The sequence below is a fragment of the Maniola hyperantus genome, chromosome 24 (assembly GCF_902806685.2).
Source record: "Maniola hyperantus chromosome 24, iAphHyp1.2, whole genome shotgun sequence".
Taxonomy (NCBI): domain Eukaryota; kingdom Metazoa; phylum Arthropoda; class Insecta; order Lepidoptera; family Nymphalidae; genus Maniola; species Maniola hyperantus.
The window spans coordinates 4,613,879-4,631,655 of record NC_048559.1 but is presented as its reverse complement, the minus strand read 5'-3'; the positions used below and the strand labels follow the sequence as shown (position 1 = coordinate 4,631,655).

At 39.5% G+C, this 17,777-nt stretch overlaps 1 protein-coding gene across 3 annotated transcripts; it reads left to right on the top strand.

Annotated features, from left to right (window-relative positions):
* The first annotated feature begins 2,733 nt into the window (after positions 1–2,733).
* On the top strand, positions 2,734–17,679 carry FipoQ (F-box/LRR-repeat protein FipoQ). Of its 3 annotated transcripts, XM_069506889.1 has the most exons (12): positions 3,023–3,112; positions 6,628–7,125; positions 8,446–8,614; positions 9,310–9,465; positions 10,925–11,074; positions 11,642–11,802; positions 12,613–12,718; positions 13,502–13,703; positions 14,160–14,327; positions 15,211–15,265; positions 16,008–16,156; positions 17,146–17,679. In XM_069506889.1, exons 2-12 carry the CDS (start codon positions 6,730–6,732, stop codon positions 17,279–17,281), a joined length of 1,848 nt encoding a protein of 615 aa, XP_069362990.1. In that variant the 5' UTR covers positions 3,023–3,112; positions 6,628–6,729; the 3' UTR covers positions 17,282–17,679. The 3 variants fall into 3 exon arrangements, with proteins under 3 accessions (XP_034837381.1, XP_069362990.1, XP_034837380.1); XM_034981490.2 differs by lacking the exon at positions 6,628–7,125 and having other exon boundaries at positions 2,734–3,112; XM_034981489.2 differs by lacking the exons at positions 3,023–3,112; positions 6,628–7,125 and adding an exon at positions 7,181–7,673.
* Positions 17,680–17,777: the final 98 nt, after the last annotated feature.

The following is a 17,777-nucleotide window of genomic DNA, read 5'->3' as shown; positions in this document are numbered from 1 at the left end:
CACACTCGTGTAACGAATCGTCTCGTAATTTTTTGTTCTTTTATTAAAAATTCATTATTCTCTATATTAAATAAAGTGCCTTCAATCTTTATGTCATACGTATTTATTTGAAATCCGGTATCCAGCCGGATACTCGTTTCCTATCCGGTATTCGGCCGGATTTAAAATTTGAGCCGGATAGATCGGATACCGGATAGTTACCGGATATCCGTTTCATCTCTAATTTATATTAAAGTACAGCGCTATGACGATTAGTAGCTAGCTAATCGTTATAACGCTATAGCGATTAGTAGTAAGCTAGAGCGTATCTCCAATCAACTATCCATATCCATACTAATATTATAAATGCGAAAGTGTGTCTGTCTGTCTGTCTGTCTGCTAGCTTTTCACGGCCCATCCGTTCAACCGATTTTGATGAAGTTTGGTACAGAGACAGCTTACATCCCGGGGAAGGACATAGGCTACTCTTTATCCCGGAAAATCAAAGCGTTCCCACGGGATTTTCAAATACCGAAATCCACGCGGACGAAGTCGCGGGCATCGTCTAGTTTTAAATATAGGACATTAGGGCAACTTTTCTTTACTCTATGGTTCAGACTTAGGATGGCAGCACTGCCATAGACAAAAGAGAAATGAATAAATAAATGTTAGGTACCTACCTACCTATTTACACTCGGTTACCTACGGTTGCGTTCTAATTTTCGTAGTCCCATGGCTTTATGGGTAAACTTAAAATTTAAATGTCTATAATATTGCTATGGTCTATAGGCACCTGCCTACCTAATGTTATAAATTACGTTGGATAAGTACCTACTAATAAATATTATCTTTTCATTACAAAACATTACACATGGTTTGTTTCCGATGTGTGACGTCTGGAGCGACCGATAATCCCAGAACCATCGACATAGGAGGTACGAAGTAGTACATAAAAATTCTTTGCCCAGAACTCAGTGGGCCCATGGTGGGCCCTGACATGTTTTCTCGTTCGTGATAGTTTCTATTTCTGGATCCAATAATTGAAAGTCGTTCATTTCAACTCAATTAAAAGTCTATGTCCTATTTACTACCTGTGTTTACCACCTAGTTACCTACCAACCTACTTCTTTTTATTCAATGACAAATTTTTAAGTGCACCGCCGCCGTCGTGTTCGTCTATAGTAGGATAGCTACCATAGACGAATAGTACTACTATATACTACTACTCTAACCTACTCTATAGCCATCGATACGTATAGCGAATCTGTCTAATCCAGAATCTGTCTGAGTCATCATTATCATCATCAACCAATAGACGTCCACTGCTGGACATAGATCTCTTGTAGGGACTTCCACACGCCACAGTCTTGCGCCGCCTGGATCCAGCGGCTCCCTGCGACTCGTCTGATGTCGTCCGTCCACCTAGTGGGGGGGTCTTCCAACGCTGCGTCTTCCGGTGCAAGGTCGTCATTCCAGCACCTTGGGACCCCAACGTCTATCGGTCTGCCTGAGTACCTAGGTGTAAGTACTCTCTTCCCTTCCATCGCCCGCTGAGTGACTCTGAGCTATCTTATAAGGTCCATACCGGTCCATAGTTAGCGACTAGCGAACTGATGGTAACTGCCAAGTGCCAACACATCCCATTAGACTAGAGGAGAGACAAATAACAATTATAAATTTCTTACGTCTTGCCGAGAATCGAACCCAGGACCTCCCAATTATAAGACCACAGCGCTCATCATACCGCTAGATAGGAATAGGTCGTCAAATTAAGACTATGCCAGATCAAGATTGGCTTAACCGTGAAAAGCTGGCAAGTACTTAACAGAGTCAGATGGTTTCGGAGTCTCTCTATAATCTATTGATGTAATATATATATTAACCTGAACACATGATATGTTATGTGGATGTGATCAGGATATCTCAGTTGAACTAAAAGATCAGTTGAACATACATTACAGTAGACCTTGGACGATCTATAGGTTAGATCGTCCAAGCAGTAGACAGATAAGTATTTATCCACAGAAACTTTTAATAAGGCTGATCGCACAATGGCTTCTTTATGCTTATGCGATAGTCGCGTCGATCACCAGATCATATTATAAGTATTCAAAATTCAAATATACCAGGACAAGTGCCACAAAAACAAGTTTATAGCAAAAAAAAAGAAATTCACGGACTCCCAATTCTTTCGGATGTTACATCATATTGATTTCATTCATATAAATCGTAGTTTGTGTGACCGTAATAACGAATCGATTAACACCTCATTCATCAAAATCGGCTCATTATGTAGTTTAGGTTCTACGATAGACCACACGTAAAACCGGTCAAGTGCGAGTCAGACTTGCACACGAAAGATGCCGTACCGTCGTACAAGAAATAACACTTTATATATATATTTTTAATTGTATCGCGGCCATTTTGAAAATTTATTATTTGTTGTTATAGCGGCAATAGAAATACACACACTGGGAAAATTTCAACTCTCTACCTATTATGGTTCATGAATCATGAGATACGTACAGCCCGCTGACAGATAAACGGACGGACAGCGAAGGTTTGGTAAGTCCCGTTGGCACCCTTCGGGTACGGAATCCTAAAAAGCGGCCACGACCCTCAACAATACCACGCGGCTTTAGAGAGAGCTCACACGATACGATAGTAGCCTATGTGCGGCTAGCCTTTATCGTACCGTTGCCGTGACACGAAATGCAATACGAATCTTCTTGGCAGCGGCACCTACCAGCCCAGTTGGAGCGAAATGCCGAACTTATTTTGGCCTGCCAATTTAAATATCTGACAGCATAGTACATTGTACCTAACTAACTACGTAGGAACGACCGCGGACCGCGTATTAGCAGTATAAACCACAAACTAAGCGCTGTAGGTTCTGCGCGGTAAACTCTAAATCCCGCGCGCCAGGTGACGTCACACACGGAATTTCGAGCGCGCTAAAAATTCGCGTTTCGAGCCAAAAGTTAGTGCTTAGTGCTTGCTTTGTTTGGGTGATTGGCGTATTGGACCATATTGGACTAAGATGGATTCGTGGGGGATTTTAAATGTGGACACGGCCGCAGCTGCCATATCGAGAGATGATACGTCAACTAGTTTCCGTCGGAGGCAGGCTATGGTAAGTATTCTATGTATTTTTTTATTATTTTTACTCATATTATAGCTACAATCACTACCCATATTATAAAATGTGAAAGTGTGTTTGTTTGTTGGTTTGTCCTTCAATCACGTCGTAACGGAGCCATGGATGGACGTGATTTTTTGCATGAGTAGGTACAGTTTAAGACCTGAACAGTGACATAGGCTACTTTTTATCCCGTAAAACCAAAGAGTTCCCACGGGATTTTCAGGAACCTAAATCTTAAGAAGTCGTGGGCATCAGCCAGTATTTTTTGTAATAAGTAAGTAGGTACCTACCATTGGTATCAGTCAAGTATAATAGACAATAGTTAGTTTACATTTGAACCGTTAATAGAAGAGCTACGTACCTACGTAATAGGTAGGTTATTAGCACGTGGTTAAAACCCATTTAAAACCGTTAAAAACTTAAAAACAGAATTCCGTTCACAGTAGACCCAGGTAATCCAAAATTACCCTAATTTGAGGTACAGGCAGGGTTCGAAAAACCTGTTTTTAGGGTTCCGTACCTCAAAATGAAAAAGGAACTTTTAGGATCACTTCGTTGTCTGTCGTGCATCTGTCCGCCGTGTCTATCAAGAAAACCTATAGGGTACTTCCCGTTTACCTAGAACTATGGTAGGTAGGTAAACCACAAGTAAACGAAAAAATCCGTGCAAATAATTTATTATTCATTTAGATATCCCATTATTCCCTTCTCACCTACCTATTATTCTGATTATAGCATTAATATTTTAAAGAAACCTTGAGCGGGATATCTACTCGTATGCCTTGAGTTACGTTGACTCTCCACAGGCATAATTAAAAACCATGAAAGTGGCATTCTTAAAATAATAATTATTTCTAATACAGAATCATGTTCATGTTTCACTTAAATATTTGAATTTGAATAAATATTAAAATATAATAGTTGTATAATTAAGTAAAAAATTACCAATTTTAATTTTCTGATGTAGGTAAGTTATAAAAAATAATTTTAATTATTTTTTTAATGATAGGTAACTATTTTAAGTAACTAAGTAGATAATAATAATATAACAAAGGAAAAGTTATATTAATGAGAGAAATTGTTTTTGTTATTCCAATTCTGAAGACTGTTCCGATAATTCTAAGATCAGCTGATGACGTAGTAGCTACGAACATGATTGAATAGAACACATACCTATATACAACATCAGTTTGTTCGATTGCACGTGTATTAAATCATAATGTACAATTTATATTTAGAATTTAGATCGATATGATATAGATTTAACGAATGATAATATCCATGATCAAATCGACACAGTTTTAGAGATAGCTCAAGCACAATCAATGCGATTCTCTTTTGCAATTTTGCAAAACTTTTTCGATGAATAAGTGGTGATTATACAAATGAGAAGACACGACTGCCCTGCCAAAAAAAGAATTTTTCTATTTTAAAAATGTCGCCAGATTGTTTTTTTTTTCAAAAAAAAAATAAGACGGGGTGACTCTAATGATACTATACATCCAGATATTTTCAGGAATTCAGAAGTTATGGTGGAGTTAACAAACTCAAATACATGCAACCTGAAAATATTAGATACCTACCTACATTCGTTTTTTAGGTAGTCGTGTAAAAAGACGCGAAAAATCATTCTCACACGGATTCTGCTTGGGCTGCTGCTAAGAACGTTGATAGTGATGAATGATATGTGTCGACCATTTCGATCAGCGGCCAATTAAAACTATTCGAAGCCGAAAATTCATCGGCTGTGCATTGCCGTCAGTCAGCATATTATATTCAAAACAGTTGTACTATTAATTAAAATTATACTTATTCTGTGCTAAGTACAAGTGATCCTTGCTGGATATGTGCAGTTGTGCTTAACGTAAACTACCTCCTACAAAAATTATAAGTTTTTCAACTGGAATTGAGAGTAAGCCTCTTATTTTCTAAGCATTCATTTGTTCTGTGGTACTATTACTTACTTGACAAACGCCAATTACGGACGGAAGGCTCACATTATTTCTTTCAAATATTTTGTAAATACTAATTTGCATTTATTTGATATCTAATTCCATTTATGTATTATATATTTTATCTCAGTATTTTTGCCGTAAGTATTTTTTATTTTTATTCCTATTTATAAAGAGCTCCTATGGGATTTTTAAAAACCTAAATCCACGGGACGAAGTCGCGGGCATCAACTAGTAATAAATATATCCACCATATTGGATTTGCCATAACAATTAACATCATAATAAAATACCTAGATAAAGCCAATGATACCTTATAATTTGTCAAAATCCAATCAGTAAACAATTTCACGTTATCATAATAGTTACATCCTACTTACTATGGGAATGTGTTTTAAAGTATAAGCCCAAAGAATATTTAAAAACACACTAAAGAGTTTAAAAGTACACTTGTGAACATAGCACTTTACTAATTAACATTTTATACAAGACATCCACCGAGGTAAAAAATTCAGACGACTAAAATGTTAATAGGTTCGTTGATGAGTCATTAGTTCAGGAAATACCTCGCTTCTTGCCAATATACTGCCACTTCAAGATCACAGGCGGGACAAATCAGTGGCACAGATAAACAGATCATAAAACGTTCACGCTCTATCGGCTTGTAATGACGCCAGCAAATCCGTTTATAATCGACAACTATAAACTAATTGTCTAAACTGATAAACTGTAGAAGTGCACAGTTCAATAGATGTGGGGATAATCTCAAAACAGATCGTCTTATTTACTTCTGTTAGAGCTACCACTCTTTGTGGGTCTTGACTTTCTCTACAATTTTCCTCTACTTAGTTTTAATAGCTTTTTTATTTTATTCTTCCAGGATACCAACTTTCCAATTTTCCGTAGGTCTGGTTTCACTCGATTCATCCATTCTTTTCAGGGTCCTCCTTTTACCATTTTTTTTAGTAAATCATTACCATCATATTATACCTATTGTAACGCTACTGTATCTTTAATTACGGATTCATAGCAAACTTCGATAAGGCCCTAATTCAAATAATAATAATGTAATTAATTTAAACAATAATATTTAAATTAAAAATACGAGAAAACAATTATTAAATCCAAAAATAGAAAAATAGGAATGAGTACATTACGAGTGGATTATTTTCCTCGTCAATAATATTAAGTGTGTAGGTAATTTATTTTAAGAGTATTGAGATGCCTGTGATATTTCACTGTTTGGGTCTGGCAGTCTGTTTGATAAATTGAATTCAATTTATTTTATCAGTAGCTATTAAATGCTTTTAGTAATCATCCTTATAACTATAACAGTTTAAAAAGTTTATAAAAAAATTAAGAATTGGGTAGGAAACCCATCTTTTCTTTAAGAAAAAATATACAAACATAATATAAACACTTAAGTATGTGTCATCTGCATTTTCTTATTCTTTCAATTTGGAACTGATACCTAAATGCCTAAGACTATAAGTTCTGTGACACAATATGGTTAGTAGATGTATGATTATAATAAAGAGTTTTATTGTTATCCAGGTTGATGAGTGATGACTTAGTATCGGCTCGACTTTTCGGAAAAATCTGTTCACATTACAGAAGGATCACATACCTACATACAGGATTACATAGTTATAAAAGATGCACGAAACCCCAGAAAACACTATTTTAGCGATGGCAGGATGTCGAGAAATTAATGTATCTACAATTCCTGAAAATACAGACAATAATGCACCAATAATACTTCCAAGTCTAGAATACGACGCAGCAATTATGCAAGAAAGCCCAGAAAAAAGTTTATTTATGTTGCTTGAAAGTCCAGAAAATGATGCCCCAATAATTCTACCAAGTTTAGAATATGATATACCGATGATGTTAGGAGTTCCAGAGATTACTGTAGCTAATACGTTGGAGGAGGACCGTCCAACTCCCCCGCGACGAATTAGAAGAAGAAAAGAGCTCACTCCATCAGAATATAGTGATGTTTCAGGAGATGAGATTCCTACTGCTCCTGAAAGAAGTAAAAGAAAAAATCGTGTCAGTTTTCCTATACCTACCTACGTTTTTTTACAAATCAAATTCTGGAATGCAATTTTGTTTCATTCTTATGTCAGAAGCATCGCACGTGTTTCAAATTTCCCGCCGGCATAGTATCGAGCATGTATTGATGTTTCAAATAAATCATATCGCAATAAATAAAGTTAGACACAATGTTTTAAAATAAAACTACATTGACATTGTTTATTTACACCATTGGTTTTTCACAAAATATACCATTTGTCAATAAAAAGGATAGAATCGACAGATTCTTAGAATATTTCCCACCTCCCAGATGATTCCAAAATTAACTACAGCGTCTCATATTCTTAGCTCGCGTGAACTTTTCGCGCATGAAGTAAAATCTGTTCTGTGTGTGTAATTCACAGTTTCGTGGCATATCATATGCTTTTCTAGTGTTTGTTTGTGGATAAAACTATCAGTTCATGATGGATATACCGACAGATATCTGGGGGCAGTTGGCTTTAGAGGCCAGTCAAGTTTACTTGACCGAAGGAGGTCAAATCAGAAGTCCATTTGCGAATACGGTAACGTACCTAATTAGTATTTTACGCAATACAAAATACAACAACAAATTAAGTAGGTACCTAATTGTACAAATTATTTCAACCTGTGCATGGTATAGAAAGCTCAAATCAATAATATATTATTAGGTACGAATATTTAGATACCGTGACCTTACTCAAAAGGTAAATAAATAATGTTAGTTACGTCGTTGTGCAACACAAGCGACACGACGAACGTACCTATACAAGAATTATTATTACTTAGTGAACGAGGCATCGTTACATTATAATTAATTAATAATACCAATTTTGTCTGATGGGAGGCTTCGGCCGTAGCTCGTTACCACCCAACCAGCAAAGCCGTGCCGCCAAGCGATTTAGCATTCCGGTACGTGTCAAGGGCTAAATTTGTATCTGAATAAAATAAAATTAAAATCGAGTGAACTTTGCAAATGCCAGAGCAGAGGTCACATCAACACCAATCTCTACTAACCTTATCAGTATTTCTTTGATGCGGCCGATGCGCTCAACATGATAATATCTCTTTAAGGTGGACTCTAAACGAGTCCAAAACGCGATCAACTTTATTGGTCACATTTCAAAACCCCGGTGTGCGGGTGACGTGCGGATGTGCGGGACGTCCCCCTCGTTTCCCCCGATTGCTCTGTCGCGGACTATACCCATTTTAGGCTTCGGGCCTACGTATTCTATGACCAATTGACCATCGTCACTCTTCTGCTCCTGTCTGCGCGAAAGAAGAAAGAGATTAATAAACTCATACGATTTGTTTCAGACCATAGAGAAACTACCGGATAAGGTGCTGTTAAATATATTCTCGTATCTATCGCATCGGGAGATATGTCGTATGGCCACGGTGTGCAAGCGATGGCGGATGGTCGCGTACGACACCAAGCTGTGGACCCACGTCAGCTTGCGACCTGAAATATCTGGACTGCATGTAGGTTAGTGCTTTTTGATGAATGAATATTTAAATTGGTATCAGATAAATAACACACCAAAAACCGAGGATTCTATCCAACCCACAACTTGCTGTTACCTTTTTTTTTTAAACGCAACTCAGCTTGCGACCTGAAATATCTGGACTGCATGTAGGTTAGTGCTTTTTGATGAATGAATATTTAAATTGGTATCAGATAAATAACACACCAAAAACCGAGGATTCTATCCAACCCACAACTTGCTGTTACCTTTTTTTTTTAACCGCAACCCTTATATAGGATCACTTTGTTGTCTGTCATGTCTGTCGGTCTGTCAAGAAACCTACAGGGTACTTCCCGTTGACCTAGAATCATGAAATTTGGCAGGTAGGTAAGTCTTCTAGCAGACATTCGGGAAAAATCTGAATACCGTGAATTTGTGGTTATATCACACAAAAAAATTAAATTGTGGTCGTGAATTAATAATTAGTATTTTCAATTTTCGAAGTAAGATAATTATATCAAGTGGGGTATCATATAAAAGGTATTCACCTGTGTATTCTAAAACAGATTTTTATTTATTTTTATGCATCATAGTTTTTGAATTATCGTGCAAAATGTCGAAAAAATACGACTGTAGTACGGAACTCTCGTTGCGCGAGCCTGACTCGCACTTGGCCGGTCTTTCTATTAAATAACTATACCTATACTTATTTCAGGTTCTCTGGAATCGCTCCTGGCGTTGATATCGATACGATTCGGCCCTTCACTGCGGTACATCGAGCTGCCCATAGAACTGATCACACATACGGTACTTCACGAGTTGGCATCCAAATGCCCTAATTTGACACATATGCTGCTGGATTTTAGTACAGGTACGAGTATAATCTATCATCACCATCATCATCATCAACCGATAGACGTCCACTGCTGGACATAGGTCTCTTGTAGGAACTTCCACACGCCACGGTTTTGCGCCGCCTGAATCCAGCGGCTCCCTGCGACTCGTCTGATGTCGTCCGTCCATCTAATGGGGGGTCTTCCAACGGTGCGTCTTCCGGTGCGAGGTCGCCATTCCAGCACCTTGGGACCCCAACGTCCATCGGTTGTACGAACTATGTGCCCTGCCCATAGCCACTTCATCACTTCAGGTTAGTAACACTTCGAGCTATGTCGGTTACTCTAGTTCTCCTACGGATCTCCTGATTTCTGACCTATAGTGATTGTTATTCGTAAATCCATGTTTTTATAGTTTCCAAGAAAATACGGGAAGATGACCTACCGTACTGGTAGGTACTTTAATTATTTAAGGTCCCAACGCACTTGAGCTGCGCTGCATGCATATGAGTTTGTATGGAGCGCAGCGCAAGTACGTTTGTATCTTTATTATGCACGGTCTTTCTTCACTACACAAAAATACCCAATTGTTTTGCTACGGATTTTCGAAGCTTCCAAAATATGAACAGAGCGGAGACGTATGTTTTTCAACCAATCAGACTTGAGAGACGACGGTATAAAATTATTATGTCACACATCTTTTTTTTATTTTTTTTTATTTATTTAACACCGACAACTTCCATACATAAAAGACCGCACATTTAAATACATACAATAAACAGTATGGTCGTCAATTACAGGTGAAACTTTACTTATAAACTCGCATGCACTAAATTAACAGATTAAGAGTATAGATTAACTTAATAACAGACAGACTTAATAACGTACAGAGTAACTTGACAGTCTTATAATAACCGGATTGGTCTATTAAGTGTTAACTGGCTTTGACACATCTCTCCACTCTGCGGAGTCTTCTTTCGATGCAAACGCACCCAAGATAAGACGGTAGCAGTATTTTGCGAAATATTTTTTTAGAAACTTCAGGCCATCCTCGATCCATTGGTTAAATCCATTCCTCTGGTGGGAGGCTTTGGCCGTGGCTAGTTACCACCCTAGCGACAAAGCCGTGCCGCCAAGCGATTAAGCGTTCCAGTACGATGCCGCGTAGAAACCAAAGGGGCATGGGTTTAACAAAAACTGCCATACCCCTTCCAGGTTAGCCCGCTCCCATCTTAGACTGCATCATTATTTACCACCAGCTAGGTGATCCTCTAACTCAGGGTCTAACACTAAATGATAGCTACCGAGGTTGGTTAGTTCTACATTGCTGCTTCACTGGGTGATATTATAATATTTAAAACCTTCAACGGATAAAAAAATTAGCTCCGTGCCTATCATTCAGTGTTAGAAACTGAGTTAGCGAATCACCCTGCTGATGAGATTGCAGTCAAGGGCTAGCTTGTATCTGAATTTTAAAAAAACTTAATTTTCTTTCAGCTATGCAGCTCCACGACTTCTCAGAGATGCAGGCGTTTCCGACAAAGCTGCGTTACTTGTGCATTTGTCTGTCGGAGGTCATCTTCATGGAGGGCTTCATGAGGAAGATATACAACTTCATCAATGGATTGGAAATATTACATCTTATTGGTTAGTTTGTTTTTTGTCCTTCGCGCCGGATCACCATATTATGTGCTAGAGCTTCTACCGGGCATGGGATTCCAGGATCTGGTGCTTATTTTTAAGCGCGATAGGAGAAAACGGGGAAAGTAGAATGTCGAATCATGAAGTTTTTCCTCGCAAAAGAGCTGTTAACAGATAAATCCCATATAGAATAGAATAGAATATATTTTTACTAAACTGTGTGTAAAAGTCCTTTTGTAATCGTCAGATAGTTTAATTTACCACTGGTTCGGAATGCCGTTTCTAAAGACAAGAACCAGCAAGAAACTCGGCGGTTGCTCTTTTCAAGTTTTCAATTTTCAATGTTATTATAATGGTAACTATCCGGTCCCTTCAATTTCGCCATAATATACAGTGTACACTGTTGTTTTTTTAAAGAATATTAGCCAAGTTTTTTATTATGCTGACTAATGCTGGAAGTAGGTACGACAAGGTGGGGTTTGAACCGGCGAACTTTTGGATTTCAGTCCGCTCCTTTAACGTTGAGCTATCGAGGCTCTTATGTACCTAATGATGAATTTATTCAATCACAAGGAACATACGAGAAGGTGGAAGAAGAAGAGGAGGAGATCTACGAAGTGATCAACGTCCACAAATTGAAGTCGGCAACTCCAAACTTGCGGGTCATCAACTTGTACGGCATCAACTTTGTGGACGACTCCCATATTGACGCGTTCAGCTCCAACTGCATACAGGTATTACGACCTTAAAAAGGTAGCGGGAAGTGGGTGGATGAGGAAGGCAGAGGATCGTGTGTGGTGGCGCGCTCTTGGGAAGGCCTATGTCCAGCAGTGGACGCAAACAGGCTGATTGATTGATTGATTGATGCATTTAAGATGATCTCACATACACTAGCTTATGCCCGCGACTGGTTTTACCCCTTTAGGGATTAACCTTTCAAAAAACCTTTCCTAACGGATGTCTACGTGCCAAATTTCAACCTCATCCGTCCGGTAGTTTGAGCTGTGCGTTGATAGATCAGTCAGTTTTTCCTTTTATATAATAACTACAGACTAGTTAGCTTATGCTCGCGACTTCGTCCGCGTAGAATACACAAATTTCAAACCTCTGTTTTAGGTAGGTAGGTACCCCTTCAGGGATTGAAATTTCAAAAAACCTTTCTTAGCGGATATTAGCGTCATAATAGCTATCTGCATGCCAAATTTCATCCTGATCCGTCCTGTTTGAGCTGTGCGTTGATAGATCAGTCAGTCAGTCGAAGTGCTTGTTTCCTTGAGTTGTTGTGACCACTCGGTTGAAGATCTGCCTCACACGAACCGTCTATCTACTCTTCATAGTGTTTTGCGACTCCAAATTGGCACCGACTCCAAAAAATATTACTATAGAACTACAATAACTCTTGTATACATAATATATTGGGTAATAAATTAAATTATTTTTTACTTTTTAGTGTTGGTGGTGATTGAAGTCGGTTTTAATTTTTTTTTGAATTTTTTTTGTTGGTTTTGATTTCAATTTTATTTCTATACAACTCTTTATTCCAGTTGGAGTGCCTCGCAGTAAACTACTGCAACAAAGTCACGGGCTCAACCATGAAGACGCTGTTCCAACGCTCCCGAAGACTGACTTGCTTGCTAATGAACGGGTGCAGTAAGTAAATATACCACCGCTTATAAAAATCATCTTAATATGTAAAGGAATCAAACCTTGTGGTTCCATTTTGCCACAATAAATGTCAGGCATGCCACACTAAATAATAAATAAATAAATTAATTAATTAATATAAAGAATCGATGGTGTATCATATCAGTACCCCTTATTATAAATGCAAAAGTGTGTTTGTTTGTTGGTTTGTCCCATAATCACGTCGCAACGGTGCAACGGATTGACGTGATTTTTTGCATGGGTACCTAAAGATAAAGACCTGGAGAGTGACATAGACTTTTTATCCTAGAAAATCAAAGAGTTCCCACGGGATTTTATAAAACCTAAATCTACGCGGACGAAGTAGCGGGCATCAGCTAGTTATTAAATAAATAAATAAATAGGCTTGCACTTGACTGCAATCACACCAAACAGGAGAAGATACAGCCTAAGGTGGAGCGCGCCTACCCAGAAGTTGGCTGGCAGTATTTGAAATGCGGATCAAAAACAATTAAGTACTTATACTTGAAATAGGTACTTTCAAGTCAAGATTGAATAGGCATCCTCTAGGCAAGCGCGCTCCACCTTAGGCTGCATCATCACTTGCCAGGTCTGATTGCAGCCAAGCACTAGGTAGGTATAAATTAAAAAAAAAACCTTTCCTGAGCAGCAAAGCGCTACACGCTAGTCTATAAATTAAAAAAAAATGGAAACCTTTCCTTATTTTTCCATTGAAACAAAAACCCTTAACTTTGAGATGTCCTTAACAAAAATGACGTCTTCTTCAAGGTTTACAATCTGATTACGTGATGCAAGTGGAATGGGAGAAGTCCTCCATCCAGGAGTTGGATGTGACGGCGACAGACTTGTCTACCGAGTGCCTGATCGACATGCTGACCAGGATCCCCAACCTGAGGTTCCTGAGCGCGGGACAGATCAACGGCTTCAATGACACTGTTATTAAAGCCTGGATAGAAGCTGGAACTGCTAGGTGAGAAACTCCACTGAAAATAATTCTTCGCCTTTACCGTCCCAATTTTAGCGTACGAGTATGGACCTGCTAACAAATTAGTGATGCGCGAATAAGGTAGGTACTTACTGCGTTTAATCGTTTTAAACCCAATTACCAAAACACAGATATATTGCATCCCAGGGGAGAACATAGACTACTTTTTGTCCTGGAAAATCAAGTTCACACGAGATTCTTATAGCCCTAAATCCGTGTTGACGAAGTTGCGGGTATCGTCTATTTGGTACAAAGATACCTTGCATCCTAAAGGTGGGCATAGACTACTCTTTATACGGGATTTTCAAAAAACTAAATCGGCGCTGACGAAGTCGTAAGCAACACCTAGTGGGTACTTTTATAAATCACATTAAGTTCTTTGAAAAACTCATAGTTTTCATAGACAAAGACATCACCACATCAAATATGTTATGTTTTCAGGAACCTAGTAGCTCTGGACGTGGACTCTTCAGACAACCTAACAGACGAGGCGCTGCACCGGTTCCTGTCCCGTCACGGCAGTCAGCTGTGGGGCCTGGTGCTGAGCGGCATGCCGCATATCACTGACCAGCTGTGGCAGAGCGTGCTCCAATTGCTGACTAATGCCAAGTGAGTAGACAACCTAACAGACGAGGCGCTGCACCGGTTCCTGTCCCGTCACGGCAGTCAGCTGTGGGGCCTGGTGCTGATCGGCATGCCGCATATCACTGACCAGCTGTGGCAGACTGTGCTCCAATTGCTGACTAATGCCAAGTGAGTAGACAACCTAACAGACGAGGCGCTGCACCGGTTCCTGTCCCGTCACGGCAGTCAGCTGTGGGGCCTGGTGCTGATCGGCATGCCGCATATCACTGACCAGCTGTGGCAGACTGTGCTCCAATTGCTGACTAATGCCAAGTGAGTAGACAACCGAACAGACGAGTCGCTGCACCGGTTCCTGTCCCGTCACGGCAGTCAGCTGTGGGGCCTGGTGCTGAGCCGTGAGCGGCATGCCGCATATCACTGACCAGCTGTGGCAGAGCGTGCTCCAATTGCTGACTCATGCCAAGTAACCGAAAAAGCATAGACCGCATTTCAAACAATTGTATTTCGAAAATAGGGGAATATGGTCAGAACGTACTTCATCAAATTGAATTAAGTAGCACAAATTGCAGCAGACTTTTGATTGGTTCGTACTGTGCGTCATTCCACATGATTGGCCGATTGAAATTGACAGTTACGGAGTTAGGTACAATCGAAATGAAATGGCGGGGGGACGCCCTGCACACCCGCGCTTGCCCGCACTGGGTTAGCGCGGGGGCTGTGTAGGTGCGCGGGGCGTTCCCTCGCAATGGCAATCGCTATTTCAATCTGTCGCGTACTGAAACAAAAAGCCTTTATTATTCCTAAATTAAAATTACATAATAAAAAACCACGTCGCGTACTACCTACCTACATACCTACTCATATTTTGTACTTCAGTCGTTTTCTTTTGCGTCATTCTTGTTCACAGGATCCTCATCATGGGAACGCAAGAGAGACTTGGTGTCAATATCCACGTTGATCAGGTAGGAATAAATTTTCATCGTCATGATCAATCCATCGCCGGGTTACTACTGAACACAGGTCTCCTCTCGGAGTGAGAAGGGTTTTGGGGTCTAAACCTAAATTTTAGGCGTCTAGTGTGTGGATGGCAGATTTTCCACACCTTTGAGAACATTATAAAGAACTCTCAAGCATTTTCCTTCATCATTATGATCAACCCATCGCCGGCGCCGGCTCACTACAGAGCACGGGTCTCCTCTCAGAGTGAAAAGGGTTTTGGCCATAGGCTACCACGCTAGCCAAGTGCGGATTGGTACACTTCACACACCTTTAAGAACATTGTGGAGAACTCTCAGGCATGCAGATTTCCTCACGATGTTTTCTTTCACCGTTAAAGCAAGTCATATGTAATTACACAACTCCGAAAAGTTAGAGGCCCGGGATCGAACCCCCGACCTCCGATTAGAAGGCGGACGTCCTAACGACTAGGCTATCACAGCATTTTCCTTCACTGTTGTAATATTTTTGTATTTCTAAGCCTGCACTGTCCGTCTGTCTGTCAGCGGGCTGTATCTCATGAAAAGGTAAAGTTGAAATTTTGTGTCTATTGCCGCTATAACAACAAATAATAAAATTTCAAAATGGCTGACATTCAAATTAAAAAGTGCTATTTTTGTACGATGGTACGGAACACTACATGTGCGAGTCCGATTCGCACTCAACTGGTTTTTCCTGCTTCTTGCTACATTCTTTATTGTTTGTCAGCTAATGGATGGAATAGCCAACAGCTGCCCCAACTTAGAGCGTCTGGAACTCCGCTGGGATCCAGAGAACCTCCGCTTCAGCGACAAGAGTCAAAAGGCCATAGATATCCTGCGCGTCAAGTGTCTCAAACTCAAATGTTTAGTGCTCAGGTATACATTGCTGAATCACTACCCATATTATAAATGCGAAAGTGTTTGTTTGTTGGTTTGTTCTTCAATCACGTAGCAACGGAGCAACGGAGCGCCGTGATTTTTTGCACGAGTATATGTATAGTTAAAGACCTGGAGAGTGACATAGGTTACTTTTTATACCGGAAAATCAAAGAGCTCTCACGGGATTTTTAAAGTCCTAAATCCATTAGCATTGTGTGCATCAAGATGGCGGGTCTATGTGTACAAAGCATGGCCATTTGTACCGAATGTACGTAAAATTTAAAGCAATGTACTATTATAAAGTAAGTGAGCCGCCAGCCTGATATCAATTCAGAATGGCGGGTGTATTCTAAATCTGAGCAAATGACTAACTATCGTAGGAATGTACTTAAACATATTAAAATTTTAAAACATAACCAGAATCAGTAAACGGTTTAAGAGTAATTTAAAAATTAAAAACTCTCTATATTCAAACGCCTGTCTGAATTTGTTAGCAATTACCAAGATATTAATTAAGAAAAATATAAATTTTACGAATGCAGATTCATATTTGCAACAAGTAACGACCTGCAAAGTGGGCGGGGCCAGAGTGGCACCTGTTTGCAAATTGATATCTTCGTTCACTAATTGACCTATCAGAAAGTGTACCTGCAATGGTATCCAACAGGGGTTTTACGGATCGCATCCGCATCCGCAAATGCAGAACATTCGCAAACAAGAGCCTCTATTGCTCAACGGGTAAAGGAGTGGACTGAAAACCGAAATGTCGACGGTTCAAACCCCACCCGTCGCACTATTGTCGTACCTACTCTTAACACAAGCTTGACGCTTAGTTGGAAAGGGCAATATTAGTCATTTAACATGGCTAACATTCTTTAAACAAAACTAGATATCTATCCGCGGATGTGAACTTCTAATAATCCGCGTATGTCAAACTATTGGCATCCGCAACAACCCTGATTTTTAAATATACCCCCTTTTTCCAGCGATGGGCGGTACTATGAAATCGTGAAAGCAAACTTCGAACGTGCAGATCGTACCACAGTGGTCAGGACGTCTACCAACTGCAGAGTTTCCAACTATTACCTGTTGTCCAATTACAAAGATCTTATATTCAACTGATAGTTTTTAGGGTTCCGTACCTGAAGGATGCTAATCCTATTACTAAGCCTCCGCAGTCCGTCCGTCTGTCTGTCAACGGGCTGTATCTCGTGAACCGTAATAGGTAGAGAATTGAAATTTTAGTTCCGTCCACGTTGAGAGTCAATCTTGATTTACTCTTTGATCAAAGAATGCAATTTTAAGTACCTACCTAGTTTAATTAACAAATAGTAGGTACTTTGGCAACGCTATCTATGTCTCAAAATGGCTACTGGCCAATTCTCATGTTTACTTTTTATAACAGCAACCAATTATGTATCTTAAAATACTACTAGACGTCGATACTAGGGATTTGAAAATAATGCAATGAGTTATTATTTATTGTTTAACGTTACAGAAATATATTTGTTGTAAAATAAGTATATCGTTTTACTCCACATCCTCTTTTGAAATAACGACCATTTTTAATAGTACCTACCCTCAAAACTCCATAGTAAAGTTAAAGTCGAAAAAAAAC

What these genes read in the sequence shown, in the direction of transcription:
- FipoQ (XM_069506889.1), top strand. Translation starts at nt 6,730, where the DNA reads ATGCACGAAACCCCAGAAAACACTATTTTAGCGATGGCAGGATGTCGA. An exon ending in GGAAATATTACATCTTATTG is followed by an intron (nt 11,075 to 11,641) that starts GTTAGTTTGTTT and finishes TTCAATCACAAG; the next exon opens with GAACATACGAGAAGGTGGAA. An exon ending in CTTGCTAATGAACGGGTGCA is followed by an intron (nt 12,719 to 13,501) that starts GTAAGTAAATAT and finishes GTCTTCTTCAAG; the next exon opens with GTTTACAATCTGATTACGTG.